This window comes from Marmota marmota, unplaced genomic scaffold (genome assembly GCF_001458135.2).
Source record: "Marmota marmota marmota unplaced genomic scaffold, marMar, whole genome shotgun sequence".
NCBI classification, from domain to species: Eukaryota; Metazoa; Chordata; class Mammalia; order Rodentia; family Sciuridae; genus Marmota; species Marmota marmota.
Genome location: NW_026000316.1, coordinates 868,199 through 889,736, shown reverse-complemented (window position 1 = coordinate 889,736; position 21,538 = coordinate 868,199). Strand labels below are relative to the sequence as shown.

General features: G+C 43.8%; 1 protein-coding gene across 8 annotated transcripts; it reads left to right on the top strand.

The window, feature by feature from the left end:
* Positions 1–2,959: 2,959 nt before the first annotated feature.
* On the top strand, positions 2,960–20,334 carry Armcx4 (armadillo repeat containing X-linked 4). Of its 8 annotated transcripts, none has more exons than XM_048797362.1 (7): positions 2,960–2,972; positions 9,538–9,677; positions 10,167–10,233; positions 10,946–11,025; positions 11,403–11,463; positions 12,012–12,067; positions 12,391–20,334. In XM_048797362.1, the coding sequence occupies exon 7, from the start codon at positions 12,525–12,527 to the stop codon at positions 19,992–19,994; it is 7,470 nt and encodes a 2,489-aa protein (XP_048653319.1). In that variant the 5' UTR covers positions 2,960–2,972; positions 9,538–9,677; positions 10,167–10,233; positions 10,946–11,025; positions 11,403–11,463; positions 12,012–12,067; positions 12,391–12,524; the 3' UTR covers positions 19,995–20,334. The 8 variants fall into 8 exon arrangements, with proteins under 8 accessions (XP_048653319.1, XP_048653315.1, XP_048653318.1 ...); XM_048797358.1 differs by having other exon boundaries at positions 11,976–12,067; XM_048797361.1 differs by having other exon boundaries at positions 11,403–11,471.
* The last annotated feature ends 1,204 nt before the right edge of the window (positions 20,335–21,538 follow it).

Below are 21,538 nucleotides of genomic sequence, written 5' to 3'. Positions count from 1 at the left end.
TATGTTAAGTCTAATTATCAATTGTATTTTTTTTACTTTTATAGCTTCTTTATTTAGTTTTTTTTTAAATATTTATTTAGTTGTAGATGAACACACAGTATCTGTATGTATTTTTATGTGGTGCTGAGGATTGAACCCAGTGCCTCACACATGCAAGGAAAGCACTTTACCACAAAGCTACAGCCTCAGCCCCATCTTTATTTAGTTTTTGTTTGGGGGATCTATCCAGTGGTGACAGAGGCATGTAAAAGTTATTCAGTATTATTGTGCTATGGTCTATTTGATTCTTGAAATTGAGAAGGGTTTGTTTGATGTACATAGATGCTCCATTGTTTGAAGCATACATATTCACAATTGTTATATCTTGTTGATGTATAATTCCCTTGAGCAGTATAAAATGGCCTTCTTTGTCCCTCCTGATTAGCTTTGGCTTAATGTCTGCTTTATCTGATATGAGGATAGACACCCCTGCTTGTTTACAAAATCCATGTGAATGACATGTTTTTTTCCCCATCCTTTCACCTTCAGTCTGTGTACGTCTTTGCCTATGAGGTGAATCTCTTGGAGACAGTTCATTGTTGGGTCTTGTTTTTTAATGCAATCTGCAAGTCTATGTCCTTTGATTGATGGGTTTAGGCCATTTACACTCAATGTTATTATTGAGAAATGATTTTTGTTCCTTGTCATTTTGATTTACTTCTGTTTTTGAATTTGAATCTATTTCTCCATCAAGCCACTTTTCTTTTAGGGGGTTCCTACCTTTGCTGGTTTTCACTTCTATTTTTCATGAAATATTTTATTGAGTATGTTTTATACTTCAGGCTTTCTAGTTGCAAATTCCTTTAACTTTTGTTTATCATGGAAAGTTTTTATTTTATCTTCAAATCTGAAGCTTAAATTTGCTGGTATAGGATTCCTGGTTGGCATCCATTTTCTTTCAGAGCTTGGTATATGTTATTCAAGGATGTTCTAGCTTTCAGGGTCTGGGTTGAGAAATCAGCTGAGATCTGAATTGGTTTCCCCCTGCACATAATCTCATATTTTTCTCTTTGCAGCCTTTAAAATTCTGACCTTATTCTGTATGTTAGGCATTTTCATTATAATGTATCTTGGTGTGGGTCTGTTGCAATTTTGTGTATTTGGAGTCCTGTAAGCCTCTTGTATTTTTTAAAAATATTTTTCTAGTTGTTGATGGACCTTTATTTTATTTTTTTATGCACAGCACTGAGAATCAAACTTAGTGCCTCACATATGCTAGGCAAGCACTGTACCACAGAGCCATAACCCCAGCCCCAACCTCTTGTATTTGATTTTCTATTTCATTCTTTAGGTTTGGGAAATTTTCTGATATTATTTCATTGAAAAGATTGTGTATTCCTTTGGTTTGTATCTCTGTACCTTCATCTATCCTGATAAATCTTAATTTTTTTTCATGTTATCCTATAGTTCTTGGAAGTTCTGTTCATGGTTTCTTAACAACTTCTCTCTGTAGTCAACTCTATTTTAATAAAGATTATATATTTTGTCTTCATTGCCTGAGGTTCTGTTTCCAAGTGCTCAAGTCTGTTGGTGATGCCTTCTATTGAATTTTTAATTTGGTTTATTGTTTCCTTTGAGGATTTCTGCTTTTTTTTTCAGAATCTTTGCCTCTTTATTGAGGTGATCTTTCACTTCCTGTATTTTTTCTTTGATTTAATTTCTTATACTGTCCTTTCCTTCACAGATCAGTTTAACTATGTACATTCTAAACTCCTTCTCTGACATTTCTTCCACTGTGGTGTTGATGGATCCTGTTATTGGAGTATCTTGATTTGTTTAGGACAATATGTTCCCTTGCTTTTTCATGTTGTTTGTGAGTCTACCCATCTAACAGTATGGATCTGAGTCAGTAGAGTTTCTACCCTATGGATTTTTAGTGTCCCTGAAGGTTTCTAGTACCTCACTGTTTAGGGGAAGAAAATAATGACAACAACAAATGCAAACAACATACAGTTTTAAACCAAATAGTTCCTACTATGATGTCTATAATGTTAATTATCACACTAAACAAAAATAATATGATCAGTTATTGCCTACAATAAAACCAGCAAGTTTGCAAAAGGTTTGTAATTTCAAATGGTGGACAGGGAGAGAACAGAAGTGATATAGGATGTGATGATTATGAGGAAAGAGTAGAGAAGAAGTTAAAAAAAAAAGGAAGAGTGAAAGAGAATAATAGAGATTGGCTGTTGGCAGAAGAAAAGAGAATTAAGGGAAGGAGGTAGGAGAAATATGTATGTGTATATATATATACATATATATATTTAAAATTAAATAAAAGTTTAAAAATAAAAGAATACAAAGCAAAACTAAAATATACTAATCAAACATCCTAGTTCACAAAAAACTAATCCATAAAAAATAACTGGCTTCAAAAATGCTAGAACTGAGAAAAAAAGAAACACAAATATGTATAGGTGTCCATGTACCACAATTAAATGGAGAAAATGAATTTCAAAAAAGATCTTGGTGAAAAGTTAAAGAATTCTTTCCACTGAAGTTCAAAATATTCTCAGATTTTCTTCTCAGCAGCTTTAGGTGGGGTCTTCTAGAGTGTGATGCTCCACCCTCTGGATTGTTGGAGTGAGAGAGGTAATCCCATAGGTGAAATTCCTGGAAGCAGGGTTTAGGCTTATGTGGGCTCCAGGCCCTTTGCTGAATGCCAATTGGTCTGGAGATTTTAAATCAGTGCACCTCCGGTGCCCAGTACTTTCTGGTCCACACTGGAAGACTGTACCCCTGGGTTCTCCCCTGGGTTCCACTCGTGTGGTGGGGGACCAAATTCTTAGTCCCTTACACCAACTTCAGACCCTACGTTTCTTGGTCTCAGGTTCAGTCTCCAAACAATTTCTCCCTCCGTTGCCCTTCTGAATTCCTGGCCAGATGCGTCTCTCCCAGATGGTCCTGCAAGCAGTTGGATTGGAGATGGAGGGGTGGAGCCAGTGGATTTCCATGACCAGTGGTCCCCTGCATAAACCTCTCTCCATGTTTGCTTTTCTCCTGGTCATTAAAGCACACTCTATGTCGTGCAGTGTGTGTTTACTGGGCCCATATTTTGGGCCAAATTTGAATAAGCCCCCTCAGCTGCTGGCCCTTGAGCAGCAGCTGCAAAATGGTTCCTTCCTTAGTCCTCCACATGCCACCTGGAGAGATGGCAGCTTTTTCCCTCCACATATGGATATTGTGCAGCAAGTCTTCCAGGTTTGCCAGGCAACATCTTTTATCTCTAAATGCTCTGTTCCCAGACATGCCCTGGGCCTCCCCAAAATGCAGCTTCTTTTAATTCCCTTATCCCTCCAATGTGCTTACGGAGGGACAACTGTGGCTGGTGCTTCTGGCCTGGCCCCCACAGTGGCTGTGCTGCTGGGGATTTCTTCCTTATTTTATTATATCCAACCTCCTGAGTTCCCAGTTTGATTTGAATGTCCAGTTTTAAATTCCAGTAAAGTCCCCCCACTTTTTTGTTCACCCACTTTGCTGAGAAGCTGCCTGTCTGCTTTCTTGGTTTCATTCCACAGAGCAGCCTGGAAAGTGACCTCCTCTATTCTGCCATCTTGAAAACTGAAATTCTGTCATTTGTGACAAGATGAATGAACCTGTGGGACAGGATGTTAAGGGAAATAAGCCAGGCACAGACAGACAACATTGCCTGATTCCACTCATATGTGGAATCTAAAAAAGTTTTTAAATTATCTAAAAATGTATATTTCACCTCAAGAGAGGATTTTGAATGCTCTCATAACAAAGAAATGATAAATGTTTAAGGTGATGGATATACTAATTTGACCGTCATATAATGTATACATGTTAAAACATGCCATTGAAGCCCATAAATATATAGCATTATTATTATGTGTACAATTATGTGGAAATAAAATTAAAAATAAAAAGATGTGATGATCACTACTATCTAAAGAACAGGTATGAAGATAAATTGGTGTGAATATACTATGTATACAACCAAAGATATGAAAAATTGTCCTCTATATATGTAATAGGAATTGTACTGCATTTTGCTGTCATATATAAATAAAAAAATTACATAAAAAATCTAAAAACTAAAGAGAAGAAAATGAAATTTGGAGTTACACTTGAAATGCCCAAGCATATCCAAAAATAGTTCGAAGAAACAGAACCATAAAGGATTTCTCCTTTCAGAAACCATAACTTGCTACAAATCTATACCAATTAAAAGTGTGCATTAAGGCAATAATATATATGCATATCAGTGGAACAGAAAAGTTAATTCATGAAACAGATCTGATTATGAATGAAAATTTAACATATGGTTAAGTCAGCTTTTTAAGTTAGTTGGGGAGTAATGGACTGTTATATGAGTAGTGCTGAGATTTGGCTATTTATTTAAAGAGTCTATATTTAAAAAATATATGTATCTATAGTCATAATCCACATAGGAAATTTAATATATTTGATCATACAAATATAAAAAGTCTGAATATTATAATACTATAAATTAAGATATTATTGACAGATTTGGAGAATATATGTGGAACTTATATATCAGAAAAATAACTAATATTGCATAAGAACTATAAGACAGTGAGAAAAATTCAGCTGGACAGAAAAAAACTTCAAGGATCTGAATGATTCTCACAGAAGAAATGCAAATGGTCAATAATCATACGCAATGATGGTCAAGATAACAGATATTTAGGAAATGTGAATTAAAGAATGAAAATCTGATACTATTTTTACTTCTTATATTGGCACTGATCACCAATATACAGTGTGCATCAGAGTCTGGCGAACAGGTCCTGTCATGTACTTGACAAGGGTGTAAATTGGCCCAGCTTTTAGGAGGGCAGTTTGACACTATATCCATTAACTATGTATGATCTCATATCCGTCTTTTGGCAGTATTAAATTTATAAAATCTTATTCCTTTAATCAAACAAGTCTATTTACAGGTAGGATATCCTAAAAAAATTTCTTACCCATGGGCCACGTTGTATATACCAGGCTGTTTAATGAAGGCTTATTTTTATTAACCTCAGACTCAGAACAATTTTATGTTCATCAGTTGGGGTAGGTGTTTAAATAAACAATATCACAATCAAACTATTGAATATCATGCAGCAGTTAAAAGAACAAAGCAGCTTTAAATATACTGACATATCTAACTCACTGAAGCATATTTTTACATGAAAATATAAGTTTCAAAACAGAATACCAAATATGATCCTATTTTATATTTTAATAAGACATACATGCATATATAATGTATAAAAAGGATTCAACTCACCAAACTTATAACACTGGGGACATAACTGTGATTTGGATGATGATAATGGAGTCAAAGCAGTGCTAGTGTTTTTTCTTGGTTTGAATATTAGAGTATAATATATTCTTCTTAGAAGATCCTAAAAATTCTACCAGAAGACTTCTAGCACTGATAAACAAATTAAGCAAAGTAGCAAGATACAAAATCATCATATAAAAATCAATCTTTTCTATGCACCAATGATTAATCTATTGAAAAAGAAATCAGGAAAATAATTCCATTCACAATAGCCTCAAAAATACCTAGAAATAAATCTAACCAAAGAGGTGGAAGGGCACTAAAGTGAAAATTACAAAACACTGAAAAAAGAGATTGAAGAAGATACTAGGGGAAGGAAAGACCTTTTGTGTTCATGAATAGTCAGAATTAATATTGTTAAAATAACTATATTACCAGAAGTGATCTACAGGATTCAATGTAATCCCCATCAAAATACCAATGACAATCTTCACAGACTAGAAAAAAAAAGCAGTCCTAAAATTTACATGGAAGAATTCTGAGAACCAAAGCAATTCTGAGCAAAATGGGCAGTGTCAAAGACATCACAATAGCCAATTTCAAATTGTACTACAGAGCTATAGTAACAAAAAGAGTATGGTACTGGCACAAAATCAGACTCATAGACCAATGGAATAGATAGAAGACACAGGCACAAATCCACACATATACAATCATCTGATTTTTGACAAAGGTATCAAAAGCATACATTGGAGAAAAGACAGCCTTATTTAAACAAATGTTGTTGGGAAACTAGATATACATGTTTAGAAGAATGAAACCGAATCCTTCTTAGCTTGTACAAAAGTCAACTTTAAGTGGATCAAAAACCTAGGGATTAGACAAGAAATTTTACACACGTTAGAAGAAAACATAGGGGCAACACTCCAACTTATAGGTGTAGTCAATGAGCTCCTCAGTAGGACTCCTAAAGCTCAGGAAATAATACCAAGAATTAATAAATTGGATGTCATCAAATTAAAAAAAAACTTCTGTACAGCAAAGGAAACAAGAGTGTAAAGAGAAAGTCTACAGAATGGGAGAAAATCTTTGCCAGCTACTCTTTTGACAGAGGATTAATATCCAGAATATACAAGAATTAAAAAAAAAACTTAATACCAAAAAACCACACCCAAGTCAACAAATAGGCAAGTGAACTAAACAAACATTTCTCAAAGGAAACAGCACAAATGGCCCACAAATATATGAAAAAATGCCGAACATCTTTAGCAATCAGAAAACTGCAAATCAAAACTACACTGAGATTCCTTCTCACTCCAAATACAATGGCTATCATCAAGAATACAACTAATAATAATTGCAAGACAGGATGTATGTGATTTGGATGAGTATACTTATACATTGTTGGTGGGAGTGAAAATTAGTACAGCCGCTTTGGAAAGCAGTATGGAGATTTCTCAAAAGACTAGGAATGGAACCACTATTTGACCCAGATATTCCACTCCTTGGTATTTATCCAAAACAACTAAAATCAGCATACTATGGTGAAACATGCATACCAATGTTTATAGCAGCATGATTCACAATAGACAAGTTATGGAACCAGCCTACTTGCCCATGAACAGATGAATGGAAAAGAAAATATAGTTTTACTCAGCCATAAAGAAGAATGAAATTATGTCATTTGCTGGCAAATTGTAACTGGAGAATATCATGCTAATTGAAATAAGCCAGATTCAAAAAGTCAGGGGTCAAATGAATGGGGGGAGGGAGAGGGAGAAGGGGAGGGGTGGGGGAAGGGTAAGGGGATATAACTAGAAGGTAATTAGAAGGGACATCAACAGAGTAGAGGAAGTAGGTTGAGAGGGGTAGGGAAGAGGGAGGGCATGGGCAAATACTGGGGAATGAAATGTACCAAATTATGCTATGTGCATGTATGAATATACCATGGTGATATATAAAATTATAAAGAACTAGTTAAAATTATCATCATTATAGAAAGGAGATCAGTAGAACAGAGCAAGGGGATCAGGATGGGAGGGAAAGGGAAGGTACAGGGGAAGTATGTAATGTGTATGTACAAATATGGCATAATGAATGCAACAGTTATGTATAATATAATGCAGCAGGAAAAAAGAAATGCTGGGTCCAAGAATTAGTAGGATATTTTGTTTATCATTTAATAGATTGTGCCAAATTGCCCTATAAAATGTTGAATTAGAACATCTGCATCTAACAGAGTGCATGAGTGAACATTTCTCCACAAACCAGTCAACAAAATTATTCAATTTCTAAGTTTTAACAAACTCATAGCTGAAACATAGTAAGACATAGTTGTTTTGATTTGCATTTCTTTGGAGCTGAGTATCTTTTCAAATGCTTGTCGGTCATTTGTACTGTTCTCTGTGAACAAATCTGTTCATATCTTTAGCACATTTTTCTATTGGGTTATCATTTTATTAATGATTTGTGAGAGTTTTTTCCCCTTGTACTAGGTATTGAATCCAGGGGTGCTTAACCACTGAGCCACATCCCTAGTCTTTTTTTTTTTTTAGTTTTTAGTCTCACTAAGGGCTTCCCTAAGTTGCTGAGGTTGACTTTGAACTTGCAATCCTTCTAACTCAGCCTTCTGAACCCCTAGGATTACAGGTGTGAGCAACTGTGCTGGCTGGGAGTTTTTACATTAAAAATTAGCCCTTGACATCCAATGCTATGGTTTCTTTCTTTCTTTTTTTTAACACTACCAAGATTTTAGAATTTTATGCCATCATTTTATCAATTTAAGTTCTGAAAAGCCATTAGTAAGGTCTTATAGCATCTTGGGCTCCCTGACTCACCTTCCAAAAGGGCCTCCTGCACAGCAGCCCCCCTCACAGGGAGGGCCTCTGGCTGGCTGGGGTGTCATATTTCAACATCTAAGGAAAAGGCTGCCTGGAGGGTCTATATTTAGAGTATGATTCCCAGCAGGGACAGGTGGGTGCCTGCAGACTAACTTCTACATTCTTTGTCCCTGAGTTCTGGAATTATTCTGAGGGTCTTGGGCGGGTGGTACAGTGAGTGAAAATACTTCTTTCTCCTGGCCACTGTTCAGGATCTGAGATGATTCACAGTCATCCACAGACCCTCACCACCATTATGAACACTGGTCAATGCTATGGTGATAGTATGTGGATGGCAGATTTCAGATATCTCATTAATGTCATGATGGAATGAAAATTCCACCTGTTGAGCCTCCTTTCCATCCATGTGATAGCAGTTGGTCCTTTTATGGGTGTGGTGAGACTGATTTGATTACACACTTATGTAAAATCCAAACAAAGACCCTTTAATGGAAAGACAGTTAATCTGTGATGTCACTAGTTTGTAAGGCACCAGGTTCTTGAGGAATTGAGTCTTCATTAAATCATTTAGGAATCATCTCTGAAAAAGTTCTCAGACAGGAAACCATATATTCAGCCAGAACTTTAAAATATTATAAACAATTTTTTTTGTAAAACTGTCAAGATTAGAAATCAAATGTCTTTCCAAAGATTAATGTATAGATGATATTGAAAAATGTGCTGATTTAGGAATTTTTTATTTAAAATGTCAATAACACTAGTCTGTTTTGAAACCTGTGAAAGAGTTTATACCAAATTGAAAACATTTTTAAGTGGCACAAAATAGTATAAACGAATGTGTCTCGTGTTATTTTTACAACCTGAATATTTTTTATGTCGAATGAAAATGACTTTACTGCATTTTCCCATTACAAAAAAAAGTGATAGTAAAAGGAAAAAAAAAGGAATATATAAAAGAAAGTTAAGGCTTTACTTTCACTCTGCTTTCCTTTCAGGCACCTCCTTCTCTAGGCAATTTGGTGCTGGCGCTGTAGGTACTAAGGAGGGCAGGTTGTATAGGAGATGGGTGGGGAGCATTGATCTTTTAGCATACCAGGAAAAGAAAGGATTCCTCGAAGATGCAGAAAAGGCTACAACCAAGGCCTGGAAGTGGGTGAGGGTGGGGGTGGGGGGGGTTAAAGACCCACCCTGGCAACAAGAGACCGGTAAACTCCAACCGCAAGGCGGTGATGCCACTTGTGGGCTCTCAGATTGGAGAGGACAGAGATGAGTGACAGGGTTGTGCGCACAGAGGCGCCGCGCAGAGACCGGAGGTGGGGGGTTTGTCTGTGCTTGAGGAAGGGGGTTCTTGTTGACTGCCTGCCGGCGGGTGGGGGGCTCTGTGGGGAGGAGAGCCAGCGAGTGACGCGCGGCCCTCACGTGACCCGGAGCTGCAGAGCGACGCAGCCCAGGGTGCAGTCGTCACTCTCCTCTGGCTACCAGCTCCCCGCTGCCCTGCGCATGGCGGGCTAGCATCAGGCCCGGGGAAAGCCGAGCAGGTAAGGGTTTTGGGGCCGCACGCCGCCGCCAGGCCAGCAGCAGCTTGCCGAACCGTCTGTGGTGCAGGGACCGGCCAAAGAGGTGTCTGTGCTGGCTCAAGTTCAAGGAGCCTCTGCTTCTGATTTTCCCGAGTGCCCTTACCCCCATCTAAATCTGTTCAGGGGAACCATGAGCTTTGACAGGGTGGCTGGTGGGGAGAGTGTCTCAAGAGGGAAATACAGAACGAGATGTCCATCCTTTCTAATTCTAATCACTGACCGCACATGCCCGCAGGCTTCCTGATCATCTCAGAGGAAGGGACGCGCCACGGTGGCGTTTGTAAAGAAAATGGTGGGCCTTAGTGACTGGACGGCTGGGTTGGTAGGGGTGGTGTCTGAGCGAGGGGAGGGACATTTGATAATCGTGTTCCAGAATCCGGAAAGGCGAGTACTGGGGTCTGTGGCCTGTGTGCTGTTCTAAGCACTCATTGCTTCTCTTTCTGACAATAGTTCGGTGTGGCACTGTTTGTGGTGAGGCGAGGGAAGGAGAGAAGAAAACTGCACAGGATCTATGGAGGTTAGTGTGAGCACGGGCACTGTCTGTTAAGTTCTATATGAATTCCATGACAAGCATTTAGGTGCTGCTGATTGGGATGTAGGCAACTTTCCCTAAATTGTGTTTCTTTACCAAGCTTGGGACTTTTAACTTATATTTTGTATTGAAGACCAATAAAGACAGCGAACTTTTCTACAGATGCTTTTATTTGTACTTCAGTTAATGTCAAAAAATATGAATTTTATCAAAGAACATTACTATTTTTTTGAGATAGTCTTTGGGGGAAAGGATAATGATTTTGCAGAAGCAAAAGCCCTCCCCCACACCTGTATCTTCTGCTGGAGACTCCTCAAAATGGGTTTTAGGGGAAGCAGAAGGCAGTAAGCTGTGGTTCTATAGTCATGGGGCCTGGGGCCCTGCATCTCTTCCACCATACTGCAGTTTTACAGATACCTCTGCCTTCCTGACTATCTTGGTGAAGGAAATGGAGGACTTTTGGGGGTGCCCCTAGAATGCTACAGGTGGTTTTAAAATAAGTTGCTTCTATCTTTCCCCTTTTTTCTTTACTTGTCTCCCTTTTATACTCTGTGCATTACAGTGCTAGGAAAGCCCTAGGTTCTGCCTGCTAGGAAATGGCTGTCTCTCAGAAAGGCAGACACAACAACCCATATGTTAGATGTTAGGATGTCACAAACATTCAACATTCACCCTCCTTTTTTGTCTCTGTTCCTAGGTCTTCTCATAGGCTTGCAGTAGGCCTATTTACCACTGGAAACAAGAGAAAGATAAAGAGACTGGCCCATAACTATGGAGGTTAGTGTGAATGTGGGCAGTGCATGGGGATGACAAGAGAGGGTGGGCTGAGCAGGTTTTTGAGACTTTAGAGAGTCTCACTGGAGGGTCTTTCTGACTCTTCTACACTCTGCCAGCTTTCTACAGTGATAGCATATGCCCTATTGATTTTAGTGCAGGAAACAGTAAGAATATTGGGGTGAGGGTGGCTATGGTGTGACTAAGAAGACTTGAGTAGGGGAACACAAGATAAGACACCTTAGTAAACTAGTCCTGGGCTCTTAAAGGCAAGCATTGGGGTCAGGAATTAAAATGCCTGTCTTTTCTACCAAGCACTTAGTGTTCATTATCTCCTATGTGTTCACTTATCTATAGATCTATCTGCTCCTCTGCTACAGGGCTTGAGATAACTGGAAACAAAGAAACAAGAAGAAAATTGTCTCCAATCAGTATAGACTGGTAAGAAGGTGAGGATTGGCTGGGTCAACTTCTAGGATGGGTTAGTGGAGACCAGTGTGCATCCAGTAAGGACCAGTGTCTGATCTAGAGGATCCTTAATCTCTCCCTTTCTCAGTTATCTTTACCCACCTCTGCCATTAACCTCGAACCCTCACCTTAATTCTGGTACAGGGAAAAGAGTGTGACAACCCCCGGGGGGAGTGAAGTGATCTGAGGGAGTTGATATTCTTGTCCCATTAAGAACAAACTCTTGCCAGGCATGGTGGCACATGCCTGTAATCCCAGAAGCTCAGGAGGATTGCAAGTTCAAAGCCAGCCTCAGCAATTTAGCAAGACCCTGTATCAAAATAAAAAAAGAAATCTATATAAAAAGATCTAGGGATGTGGGTCAGTGGTTAAGTGCTCCTGGGTTCAATCCCTGGTAACAAAACAAACAAACAAATAAACCTCCCCCCAAAACCAAACTCTCTATTCCTGTATGTCACTCCCTGTGTCTCTCTGTTTGTCTTTAGGTCCAAAGATCTCATGAATTTATGTATCTACTTTAGGGAGTATCACCAAGAAAGACAAGGAAAGAGGAGGGGAATTCTTTGGATCAGTACAGGTTGGTATGAAAGTGGGGAGCTGTGGGAACTGTGACCAGAGTAGGTCTAGTAAAAGTTAAAGTCTGGAGACTTCTCAGTTTCTCCCATTCATCATCAACCTTCCCATCATCCTTCCTGGAATATGGAAGTACCTCAGGGGAAAATTGTTGGGCATTGTGGAAGGTGGGAAGAGGGTGAAATAAGGGATGGGAAGTTTGCTAATTATCCTCTTCTCCCACCAAACACATAATTTCTGCCTTTTCCTGTTCCTCTGTGTATCCAGCTGTATGATACAATAGAATTGGAAGAGAAATTTTAGTTTATTTCCTTCCTTCACTTCTAGGTCTACCACCAGTGGCAACTGTAGTAGCTGAAGACCAGCACCTTCACAGGCCTACATCCAGACCTATCACGTTCTTTCCTCAGCCCGAGTGAGCCCCCCTGTACCTTGTTCGTGCCTTCAGCAGGGGTTATTACATGGGCCGCATTCAGGAAGTGGGCTGGGCAACTGCAGGACTGGTGATCTGGGCTGGCACCTGCTACTACATTTACAGATTAACCAAGGGAAGAGCTCAGAATGAGAGGAGACTTGCCAGAAATGGGTCCAAAGTCAAGATGGAGACTGTGGTTGGGGTACAGAACCAGACCTTGGCCACGAGTGAAGCCTTGGCTGGGGCAGAGACTGAGACTAGACCCAAGGCCATGACTGGAGCAGAAACTGGAGCAGGAGGTGGGCTTGGGGCTGAAGCAGAGGCCCAGGTCACTGCTATATCCAGACCCAAAGCCAACTCTCAGTCCAAGGCAATGGCTGAGGCAGAGACAGAGACTGAATTTGAGGCCAAATCAGTGGTTGGAACACTGATCATGACAGAGGTAGTGACTCTAACTGAGGCCAATGCCAAAGCTAGGGAAGTGGCCATGAAAGAGGCAGTGACCCAAACTGATGCTGAGGCTGGGGGACTAGTGAAGAAAGAGGCAGTGACCCAGACCAAGGCTAAAGCTTGGGCAGCGGTTGCCAGGTCAGAGGCCAAGAAAGAAACAATGACCCAGACCAAAGCTGAAGCTCGTACATTGGCTGAAAAAGAGACAGAGATTAACAAAGTAATGGTGACACAGAGTGAGGTCTTGGCAGTGACCAAGGAAGTGGTCAAGATTGGGACCATGAACAAGGCTGGAATTGTGGCTGAAACCAAGACAAGAACCCTGGAAGAGACTGTGAGTGTGGTTAAAACTCATTCTGAAGCTAGGTCTGATCCCACAGTTGATGCTAAGGAAAATCTCAATGGCACATCCAGGGCAGAGGCTGGAGTGGACATGAAGTTCTGTGCACAGTCTCAGGCTGTGGCCAAGGTCCAAGATGATGACATGCCTGGTGGTGGGGATAAGGACAAGGGTAATCTTAAAATCCTGTGTAAGGCAGGCTCTGGGGTAGACACAAAGGCTTCTTTCCAGCCCCAAATTGCTCCCCAGACACAGGCTGAAGCCATTCCTGGGGCAAAGGTTATTGACAGGGGTGATGACAATGCCATGTGTAAAACAGAGATAGAGGCAGATATGAAAGCTTGTATAATACAGTCTCAGACTATGGCCAAAAAACAGGCTGAAGCAACATCTGGTGCCAGGGTTGATGGCAGGGGAAATTCCAATGTCATATCTAAGGCAATGACTGGAGCTGACATGAGGGCTACTGCTCAGGTACAAGCTGTATCCAGTGCTCAGGTTGAGGCCATACCTGATGCCAAGGTTAAAGGTAGAGCCAATCCCAATGCCATGGCTAAAGCAGTGGCCAGAACAAACACGAGGACCTATTCACAGGTTGAAGCCTTGACTGATACCAGGGATAAGACCAGAAGCAATCCCAGTGTCATGGCTAAGGCGGGGGCTGGGATGGACATGTTGTCCTGTACCCAGATTCAGCCTGTGGCCAATGTCCAGGGTGATGTCTTGCCTGATGGAAGAATCAAGGCTAAGGGCAATGCCAATGCCATGTCTAAGGAAGGAGCTGAGGCTACGGCCCAGAGCCAGGGTGAAACCTTACCTATTACTAGAGGTAAGACAAGGGGCAAAGCCAAAGCCAAATGTAAAGCAGGGGTTGGGACAGACATGAAAACCTGTGTACAGCCTCAGGCTGGGATCAAGACCCAAGCTGAGGCCTTGCCTGATTCCAGGGTTGATGGTAGTAGTGATTCTAATGCCATTTCCAGAGCAGGGTCTAAGGCAGACCAGAGGACCTGTGGTCAGCCCCAAGCTGTGGCAAATTTCCAAGGTGAGACCCTACCTGGTGCCAAGAATAGGGTCAAAGGCAACTCCAACACTGTGCCTAAGGCAGGGACTGTGGAAGGTACAATGGGCTCTTCCCAGTCCCAGGCTGTGACCACTTCTGAGAATGAGGCCTTGCCTGGTATCAGGAATAAGGTCAAGGGCAATACCAATGCTGTGCCTAAGGTAGAGGCTGGGGCAGGTGCAACAGGGTCTGCTCAGCCCCAGGTTGTGGCCAATTCCCAGGGTGAGACCTTGCCTAGTACCAGGAATAAGGTCAGGGGCAATCGCAATGCTGTGCCTAAGGTAGGGGTCAGGCAAGATACAGTGTGCTCTGCCCAGCCCCAAAATGTAGCCAGTTCCCAGAATGAGGCCTTGCCTGGTGCCAAGAATAAGGTTAAGGGTAATTCCAATGCTGTGCCTAAGGCAGAGGCTGGGGTGGGTTCTGCCTATCCTCAGGCTGTGGCCAATTCACAGGGTGAATGCTTGACTGGTACCAGGACTAAGGTCAAGGGCAATCCCACTGCTATGTCTAAGCCAGAGGCTGGGGCAGGTACAGTGGGCTCTTCCCATCCCAAGGCTGTGGCCAGTTCCCAGGGTGAGGCCTTATCTGGTGCCAAGAATAAGATCAGGGGCAATTCCAATGTTGTGCCTAAGACAGAGGCTGGGGCAAATTCAAGAGACTCTGCCCAGTCCCAGGCTGTGGCCAGTTCCCAGAGTGAGAACCTGCTTGGTGCCAGGAATAAGGTCAGGGGCAATCCCAATGCTATTCCTAAGGCAGAGACTGGGGCAGATACAACAGGCTCTGCCCAGCCCCAGGCTGTGTCTAATTCCCAGGGTGAGAATTTGCTTGGTGCCAGGAATAAGGTCAGGGGCCATTCTAGTGCTGTGCCTAAGACAGCGACTGGGGCAGGTACAGTGGTGTCTTCCCAGCCCCAGGCTATGGCCAGCTCCCAAAACGAGTCCTTGCTTGGTGCCAGGAATAAGGTCAGGGGCAATTCCAATACTGTGACTAAAGCAGGGGCCAGGACAAGTATAAAGAGCTCTGCTCAGCCCCAAACTGTGGCCAGTTCCCAAGATGAGGCCTTGCTTGGTGCAAGGGAAAAAGCTGTGTCCAATTCTGAAGCAGAAACCATAGCAAAAGATGAAGTATATGCAAAGCCTGAGTCTGAGGCTGTGCCCACATCTGAGAGTGAAGGTGGGATAGACTCTCAGGCTTGCAGAAGGACTCAGCCTAATATTCATGACTACTACTGGAATGGAATTGGTGTAGAGGATTGGATTGCTGCTGAGCGGTGGATCAAATTTAGGTTTCAGGCCATGGATGGAGACTGGGAAAATAGTGTGTCCTGGGCTGATGATGAGAATGAAGCCAGTATTGGGTCCTGGAGTGGGGCTAGTGATAAGGCTGGTGTTGTCAGTTCCTGGGCTGTGGCCTGTGATGAGACCAGCATTAAGTCCTGGGCTGGGGCTGGAGCTAGGGCTGAGAATGAGGTTGCTGTTGCATCTTGGGTAGGAGCTGGGGATCAGGCCAGTGGAGGAGTCTGGGCTGGGGCTCAGGCTAGTGAGGGGTCCTGGGCTGTGGACAAGGCCAGTGGTGGTTCCTGGGTAGAGGCTCAGAACAAGGCCTTTGGAGGGTCCTGGACTGGGGCTGAGAACCAGACTAGTGGGGGGTCTTGGGTTGTCTCTGGGAATCAGGCCATTGGAGGGCCCTGGGTTGTTGGTCAGGTCAGTGAGGGGTCTTGGCCTGCAGGCCAGGCCACTGGTGTTTCCTGGGTTGTGGACCAGGCTACTGGAGGGTCCTGGACTGTGGCTGAGAATCAGGCTAGTGCGGTGTCTTGGGCTGGAGCTGGAAACATAGTTAGTATTGGTTACTGGACTGGGGCCATGGACCAGGCCACTGGAGGGTCCTGGGCTGGGACTGGTGATCAGTCCAGTGGTGAGTCCAAGCCTAGATTTGAAGATCAGGCCAGTGAAAAAGGGTCCTGGACTGGGGCTGTTGTCCAGGCCAGTGGAGAGTCCAGGTTGGGACCTGAGGACCAGTCCAGTGGAAGGTCTTGGGCTGATACTGCAGATCAAGCCAGTGGAGGGTCCAGGCTTGGGCCTGTAGACCCAAGTGGTACATCCTGGGTTGGCACTGGGGACCAGGCTGGTGGAGGATCTACACCAGGGCCTGCAGATCAGTCCAGTGGTGGGTCTTGGGCTGGCACTAGGAACCTGGCCATTGGAGGGTCCTGGACTGGAACTAGTGATCAGTCTGGTGGTGGCTCTAAGCCTAGTTTTGAGAATCAGGCCAGTGATGAAGGTTCTTGGGCTGGGGCTATTGCCCAGGCTGGTGGAGGGTCCAAGTCAGGGCCTGAGGATCAGTCCAGTGGAAGATCCTGGGTAGATTCAGGGAATCAAATCAGTGGAGGGTTCTTGGTTGGGTCTGTGGACCAGACCAGTGGAGAGTCCCAGGTTGGGGTTAGGGACCTGGCTGCTGGTGGGGCAAATGCTGTATTTGAGGACCAGACCAATGCAGCAAGATGCTGGGCTAATTCTGGGGACCAGCCTGGTGGAAGATCTAGCCTGGGGTCTGGAGGTCAGTCCAGTGGAAATTCCTGGGTTGGTACTGGGGACCAGACCAGTGGATGGTTCTGTGCTTACACTGGGAGTCAGACCAATGTAACAGGGTCTTGGGTTGTGGCTGGTGGTCAAGATGTTGGAGTATCCAGACCAGGGCCCATGAACCAGTCTAGTGTTGTGTCCTGGGCTAGCACTGGGAGTCAGGTCAGTGGAATGTCCTGGGCTATGGCTGGGGATCAGGCTGGTAGTTGTTCCAAACCTGGATTTGAGAATCAGGCCATTGGAGGAGGATTCTGGGCTGGTGCTGGAGATCAGACTGGTGGAGGATCCAGACCAGGGTCTCAGGATCAGTCTAATGGAGGAGGTTCCTGGGTTGGAGCTGGTGGCCATGTAATTGGAGGGTCTATATCAGGTACCACAGACCAGTCCAGTGGTGGATCCTGGGCTGCCACCGTGAGTCAGGTCAGTGGAGGGTCCTGGATTGGGCCTGGGGATCAGACTGTTGTCTGCTCTAAATCTGGATTTGAGGATCAGGCTAGTGGAGGAGCTTCTTGGGCTGGTGCTGGGGATCAGACCAGTGGAGAATCCTGGGCTGTGTCTAAGCCTGGGAATGAGGCTAGTGGAGGCTCTAGGCTGGGCTCTGAGGACCAAGCCAGTGGAGGGTCTTGGGCTAAGTCTGAGGACCAGGCCAGTGGAAGATTCTTGGTTAGTGCTGAGGTAGAGGCCAATGAAGGATTCTGGTTTGGGCCTGGGAGTGAGGCCTTTATAGGTTCTTGGTGTTGGACAGGGGAAGAGGCTGTTATTGTGGCCAGGTCTGATTGTAAGCATGAGTCAAGTATTGAATCCACATCAAGAACTGGGGAAGAGATTATCAATAATTCTGAGTTGGTGGATGAGAACAAGGCCAGTATTGGGTCCTGGATCAAATCTGAGGAGGCAGCTTATGTAGATTCCTGTGTAGGAGCTGAGGCTGGTGCTGAGGCCAGAACTGAGGTTGGAGCTGAGGCCAGATCAGAGGCTGGGGCTGAAACCAGGGCTGAAGCTGGAGCTGAGGCTGGGACAGAGGCCAGGACTGAGGCCACAGCTGAGGCTGGGGCTGAGGCCAGGACTGAGGCTGGGGCTGAGGCCAGGGCTGAGGCTGGGGCTGAGGTCAGGGCTGATGCCGGAACTGAGGCTGGGGCTGAAGCCAGAACTGAGGCTGTGGCTGAAACCTGGGCTGAGACCAGGACTAAGGCTGAGGCTGAGACCAGGGCTGAGGCCTGGGCTGAGGCCAGGGCTGAGGCTGGGGCTGAGGCCAGTGCCGAGGCCAGAACTGAGACTGGGGCTGAGGCCAGAACTGAGACCGGGGCTGAGACCTGGGCTGTGGCTGGAACTGAGACTGGAGCTGAGGCCTGGGCTGTGGCTGGATCTGAGACCAGAGCTGAGGCCGGAACTGAGGCTGGATCTGAGACCAGGGCTGAGACCTGGGCAGAGGCTGGATTTGAGACGGGAGCCGAGACTCAGACTGAGGCTGGGGCTGAGATTGGCGCTGAGGCTGGGGTTGAGGCCATGGCTGAGACTGGAGCTGAGGCTGGGGCTGAGGCCTGGACTGAGGCCAGGGTTGGGGCTTGGGTTGAGGTTGGGGCTGGGGTTGATGTTGGGGCTGAGGCCTGGGCTGAGCCTGGAGCTGAGGTTGGAGCCGAGGCTTGGGCTGAGTCTGGAGCTGAGGCCGGGGCAGTGGCTGGAGCTGAGGCTGGGGCAGTTGCTGGGGCTGAGGGTGGGGCAGTGGCTGGAGCTGAGGCTGGGGCTGAAGCCAGATTGGGGTCTTGGCCCTGGGATGAAGATGCAACAACCAAAGGGTCTAGGTTTGGGGCTGAGGAAGAAGCTGGCATACCATCTTGGACTTGGTCTAGGGATGTAGATGAGGATGAGCTAAGTAGAGCATCCAGCCCTGATATTGAGGAGATTAGTTTAAGGTCCCTGTTTTGGGCTGAGAGTGAGAACAGTAGTGAGTTCACATCCAAGAGTGGAAAAGATGTTAATTTTGAGTCTGGAGCTGGGGATAAGGCCAGCATTGACAATAAATTTGAGGCTGCTGATGGATTTGATCTAAACACTTGGTTCTGTACTGGTAATGAAAACAGAAATGAAGACAAATCTGCACCTAATGCTAAAGGCAAAAAGTCCGCTGAGTCAAGAGGTATATATCCATCCATGGTCCCTGGGGCGGGAATGGGGCCATGGGATGGAGCCATGATCTGGTCGGAAACTAAGTTTACTCAACAAAATGAGGGCTTTCTAGGTGAAGATGAGTATAGAAAGAACGGCAAGTCTGGGGAGAAAATGCGGCCCTGGTCCTGCCGCTGTAAACGTGAAGCTAATATGGATCCACGAGATCTTGAAAAACTCATTTGCATGATTGAGATGACTGAAGATCCTTCTGTTCATGAAATAGCCACTAATGCCCTATATAACAGTGCTGATTATCCTTATTCCCATGAAATTGTTCGTAATGTTGGGGGAATCTCAGTTATTGAAGGCTTGCTGAGTAATCCCTACCCTAGTGTTAGGCAGAAGGCTTTAAATGCACTGAATAACATCTCAGTGGCTGCTGAAAACCATAGAAAGGTTAAAACATACTTAAACCAAGTTTGTGAAGATACTGTCACCTATCCCTTGAACTCAAATGTGCAGTTGGCTGGACTAAGATTGATAAGGCACCTGACTATTACTAGTGAATATCAGCATATGGTTACAAATTATATTTCAGAATTTCTTCGTTTGTTAACTGTGGGAAGTGGAGAAACTAAAGATCATGTTTTGGGAATGCTTGTGAATTTCTCTAAAAATCCATCTATGACAAAAGACTTGCTCATTGCCAATGCACCAACAACACTGATTAATATTTTTAGCAAGAAAGAGACAAAAGAGAATATTCTTAATGCTCTTTCACTATTTGAGAATATAAATTACCATTTTAAAAGAAGATCAAAAACATTTACCCAGGACAAATTCAGTAAAAATTCTCTTTATTTCCTATTCCAACGACCTAAAGCCTGTGCCAAAAAACTTCGAGCCTTAGCAGCAGAATGCAGTGACCCAGAGGTGAAGGAAAAAGTTGAGCTGTTAATAAGCAAACTCTAATTGGATATATGTTCCTACACACATTTGGGTAATATTTTGGTCTTGTAGCCTGGAAGTGATGCACATTGTAAATTGTGTTATAACTTCAAAACTGATGTTACCTATGATGGTCTATAGATGGGCCATTTTATGAGCACCAAATGAATCCAAACTTGTACTGAAAATACATGTGTTGATTTTTATCTTGTCTGGATTGAGATATTTTTAGTATGCTTCATGAGCAGAAACTGAGCTGATTCTTCATAAGTAAGGTAATCTTTGGTCCTTTGTGTGGACTTATGTTTATACATTTGAGACTTTATTTTTATGTCATCAATAAAGTTGTGTGTTTTAAGCAGCAGAAAAAAGACATTGTCATTTTCCTTGAGTTTATGATCTGTTTGAAGAGACAAGGTATATGGAAACAAAAATATATTAACAAAACCAGACCATCCAGTCACAACCAGATGCATCCCCATCAGTGCTTAGAGGCAGCAGAAACTGCTGAATCCACCAGTGCTCAGAGAAGGTTTTACAGAGGAGAGGGACACTAGGACACTCGAAGTAAGCTGGGCTTGAAGGATAAGATAGAAAAGCCAGAAGGGCATTCAAGGAGGGAAGAGGGTGGAAGAAAGGCAAGGAGCAGGCTGACCTTCCTGGAGTACAATATGTGGGGAGGCAAGTGAGGGGAGGGTCTGAGAGTTGGGGTGAGTCCTGTCCACGGAACACCCCTGATTGCTACACTGGGGTGTCCAAATAGTAGCCCATTTGACCTCCAAATACTAGCCTATCTAACCCTGGGAGACAACAAAGCCTTTCATGTCCAGAGGAATGACAGGATGCCAGGAAAACCACATGGTGATTTGTGTGCAGGTTGGGTGCCAATTGGGGTGGGGCCAGAATGGTGACTGGAGATTGGAAAACCAGTTAGGAAGTTACCACCATAGTCCAAGCATGAGAGGGTAAAGGCAAGACATTTCAGTGGTGTCTCTGGGAATGGTAAGGACAGGATGGAAGCAAGAGACCCTCTGAGCCACTAGGTGCTGGGTAACAGAGATTTCTGAGGCCAATTTTCTTTTATGGTTCTTTGGGCATTTGTTGGGAACATGTTCTTTTTCTTGGCCAACTGTAGTGTATATGTAAGTGGATAAAAGAGTTGCTGCCTTGAAATAATAATAAAATGCAGTCAAAGAAAGAATGCTTTTTAGTGTTTGCATCAGATTTCTTTTATTAGTTGGTTGGGGTGGGGACTTTAAGGAACTATAGAGAGTGTTGTTGGGATCCACAGAGGAAAAGACCCACTTCTCTCCCACCCCATGGTGTAGGTTGAGGAGAACTCTCAAACTGCTGCTGGGAGCACACAAGGTGCTAGGTCCATAGAGATATGTGTTCAAGATGTGCCTGCCCTTCAACTGAATAATTCCGCTTGTGAAATGTTATCCTTAGGATCCCATCCATCAATTGGCTTGGATGAAGCTGTGCATTGTTCAAACTGTTTTGAAGGGTGAAAAAGTGAATTGACCCAAGTGTCTCAACATAGACATTTGGCTAAACAAACTAAGGTG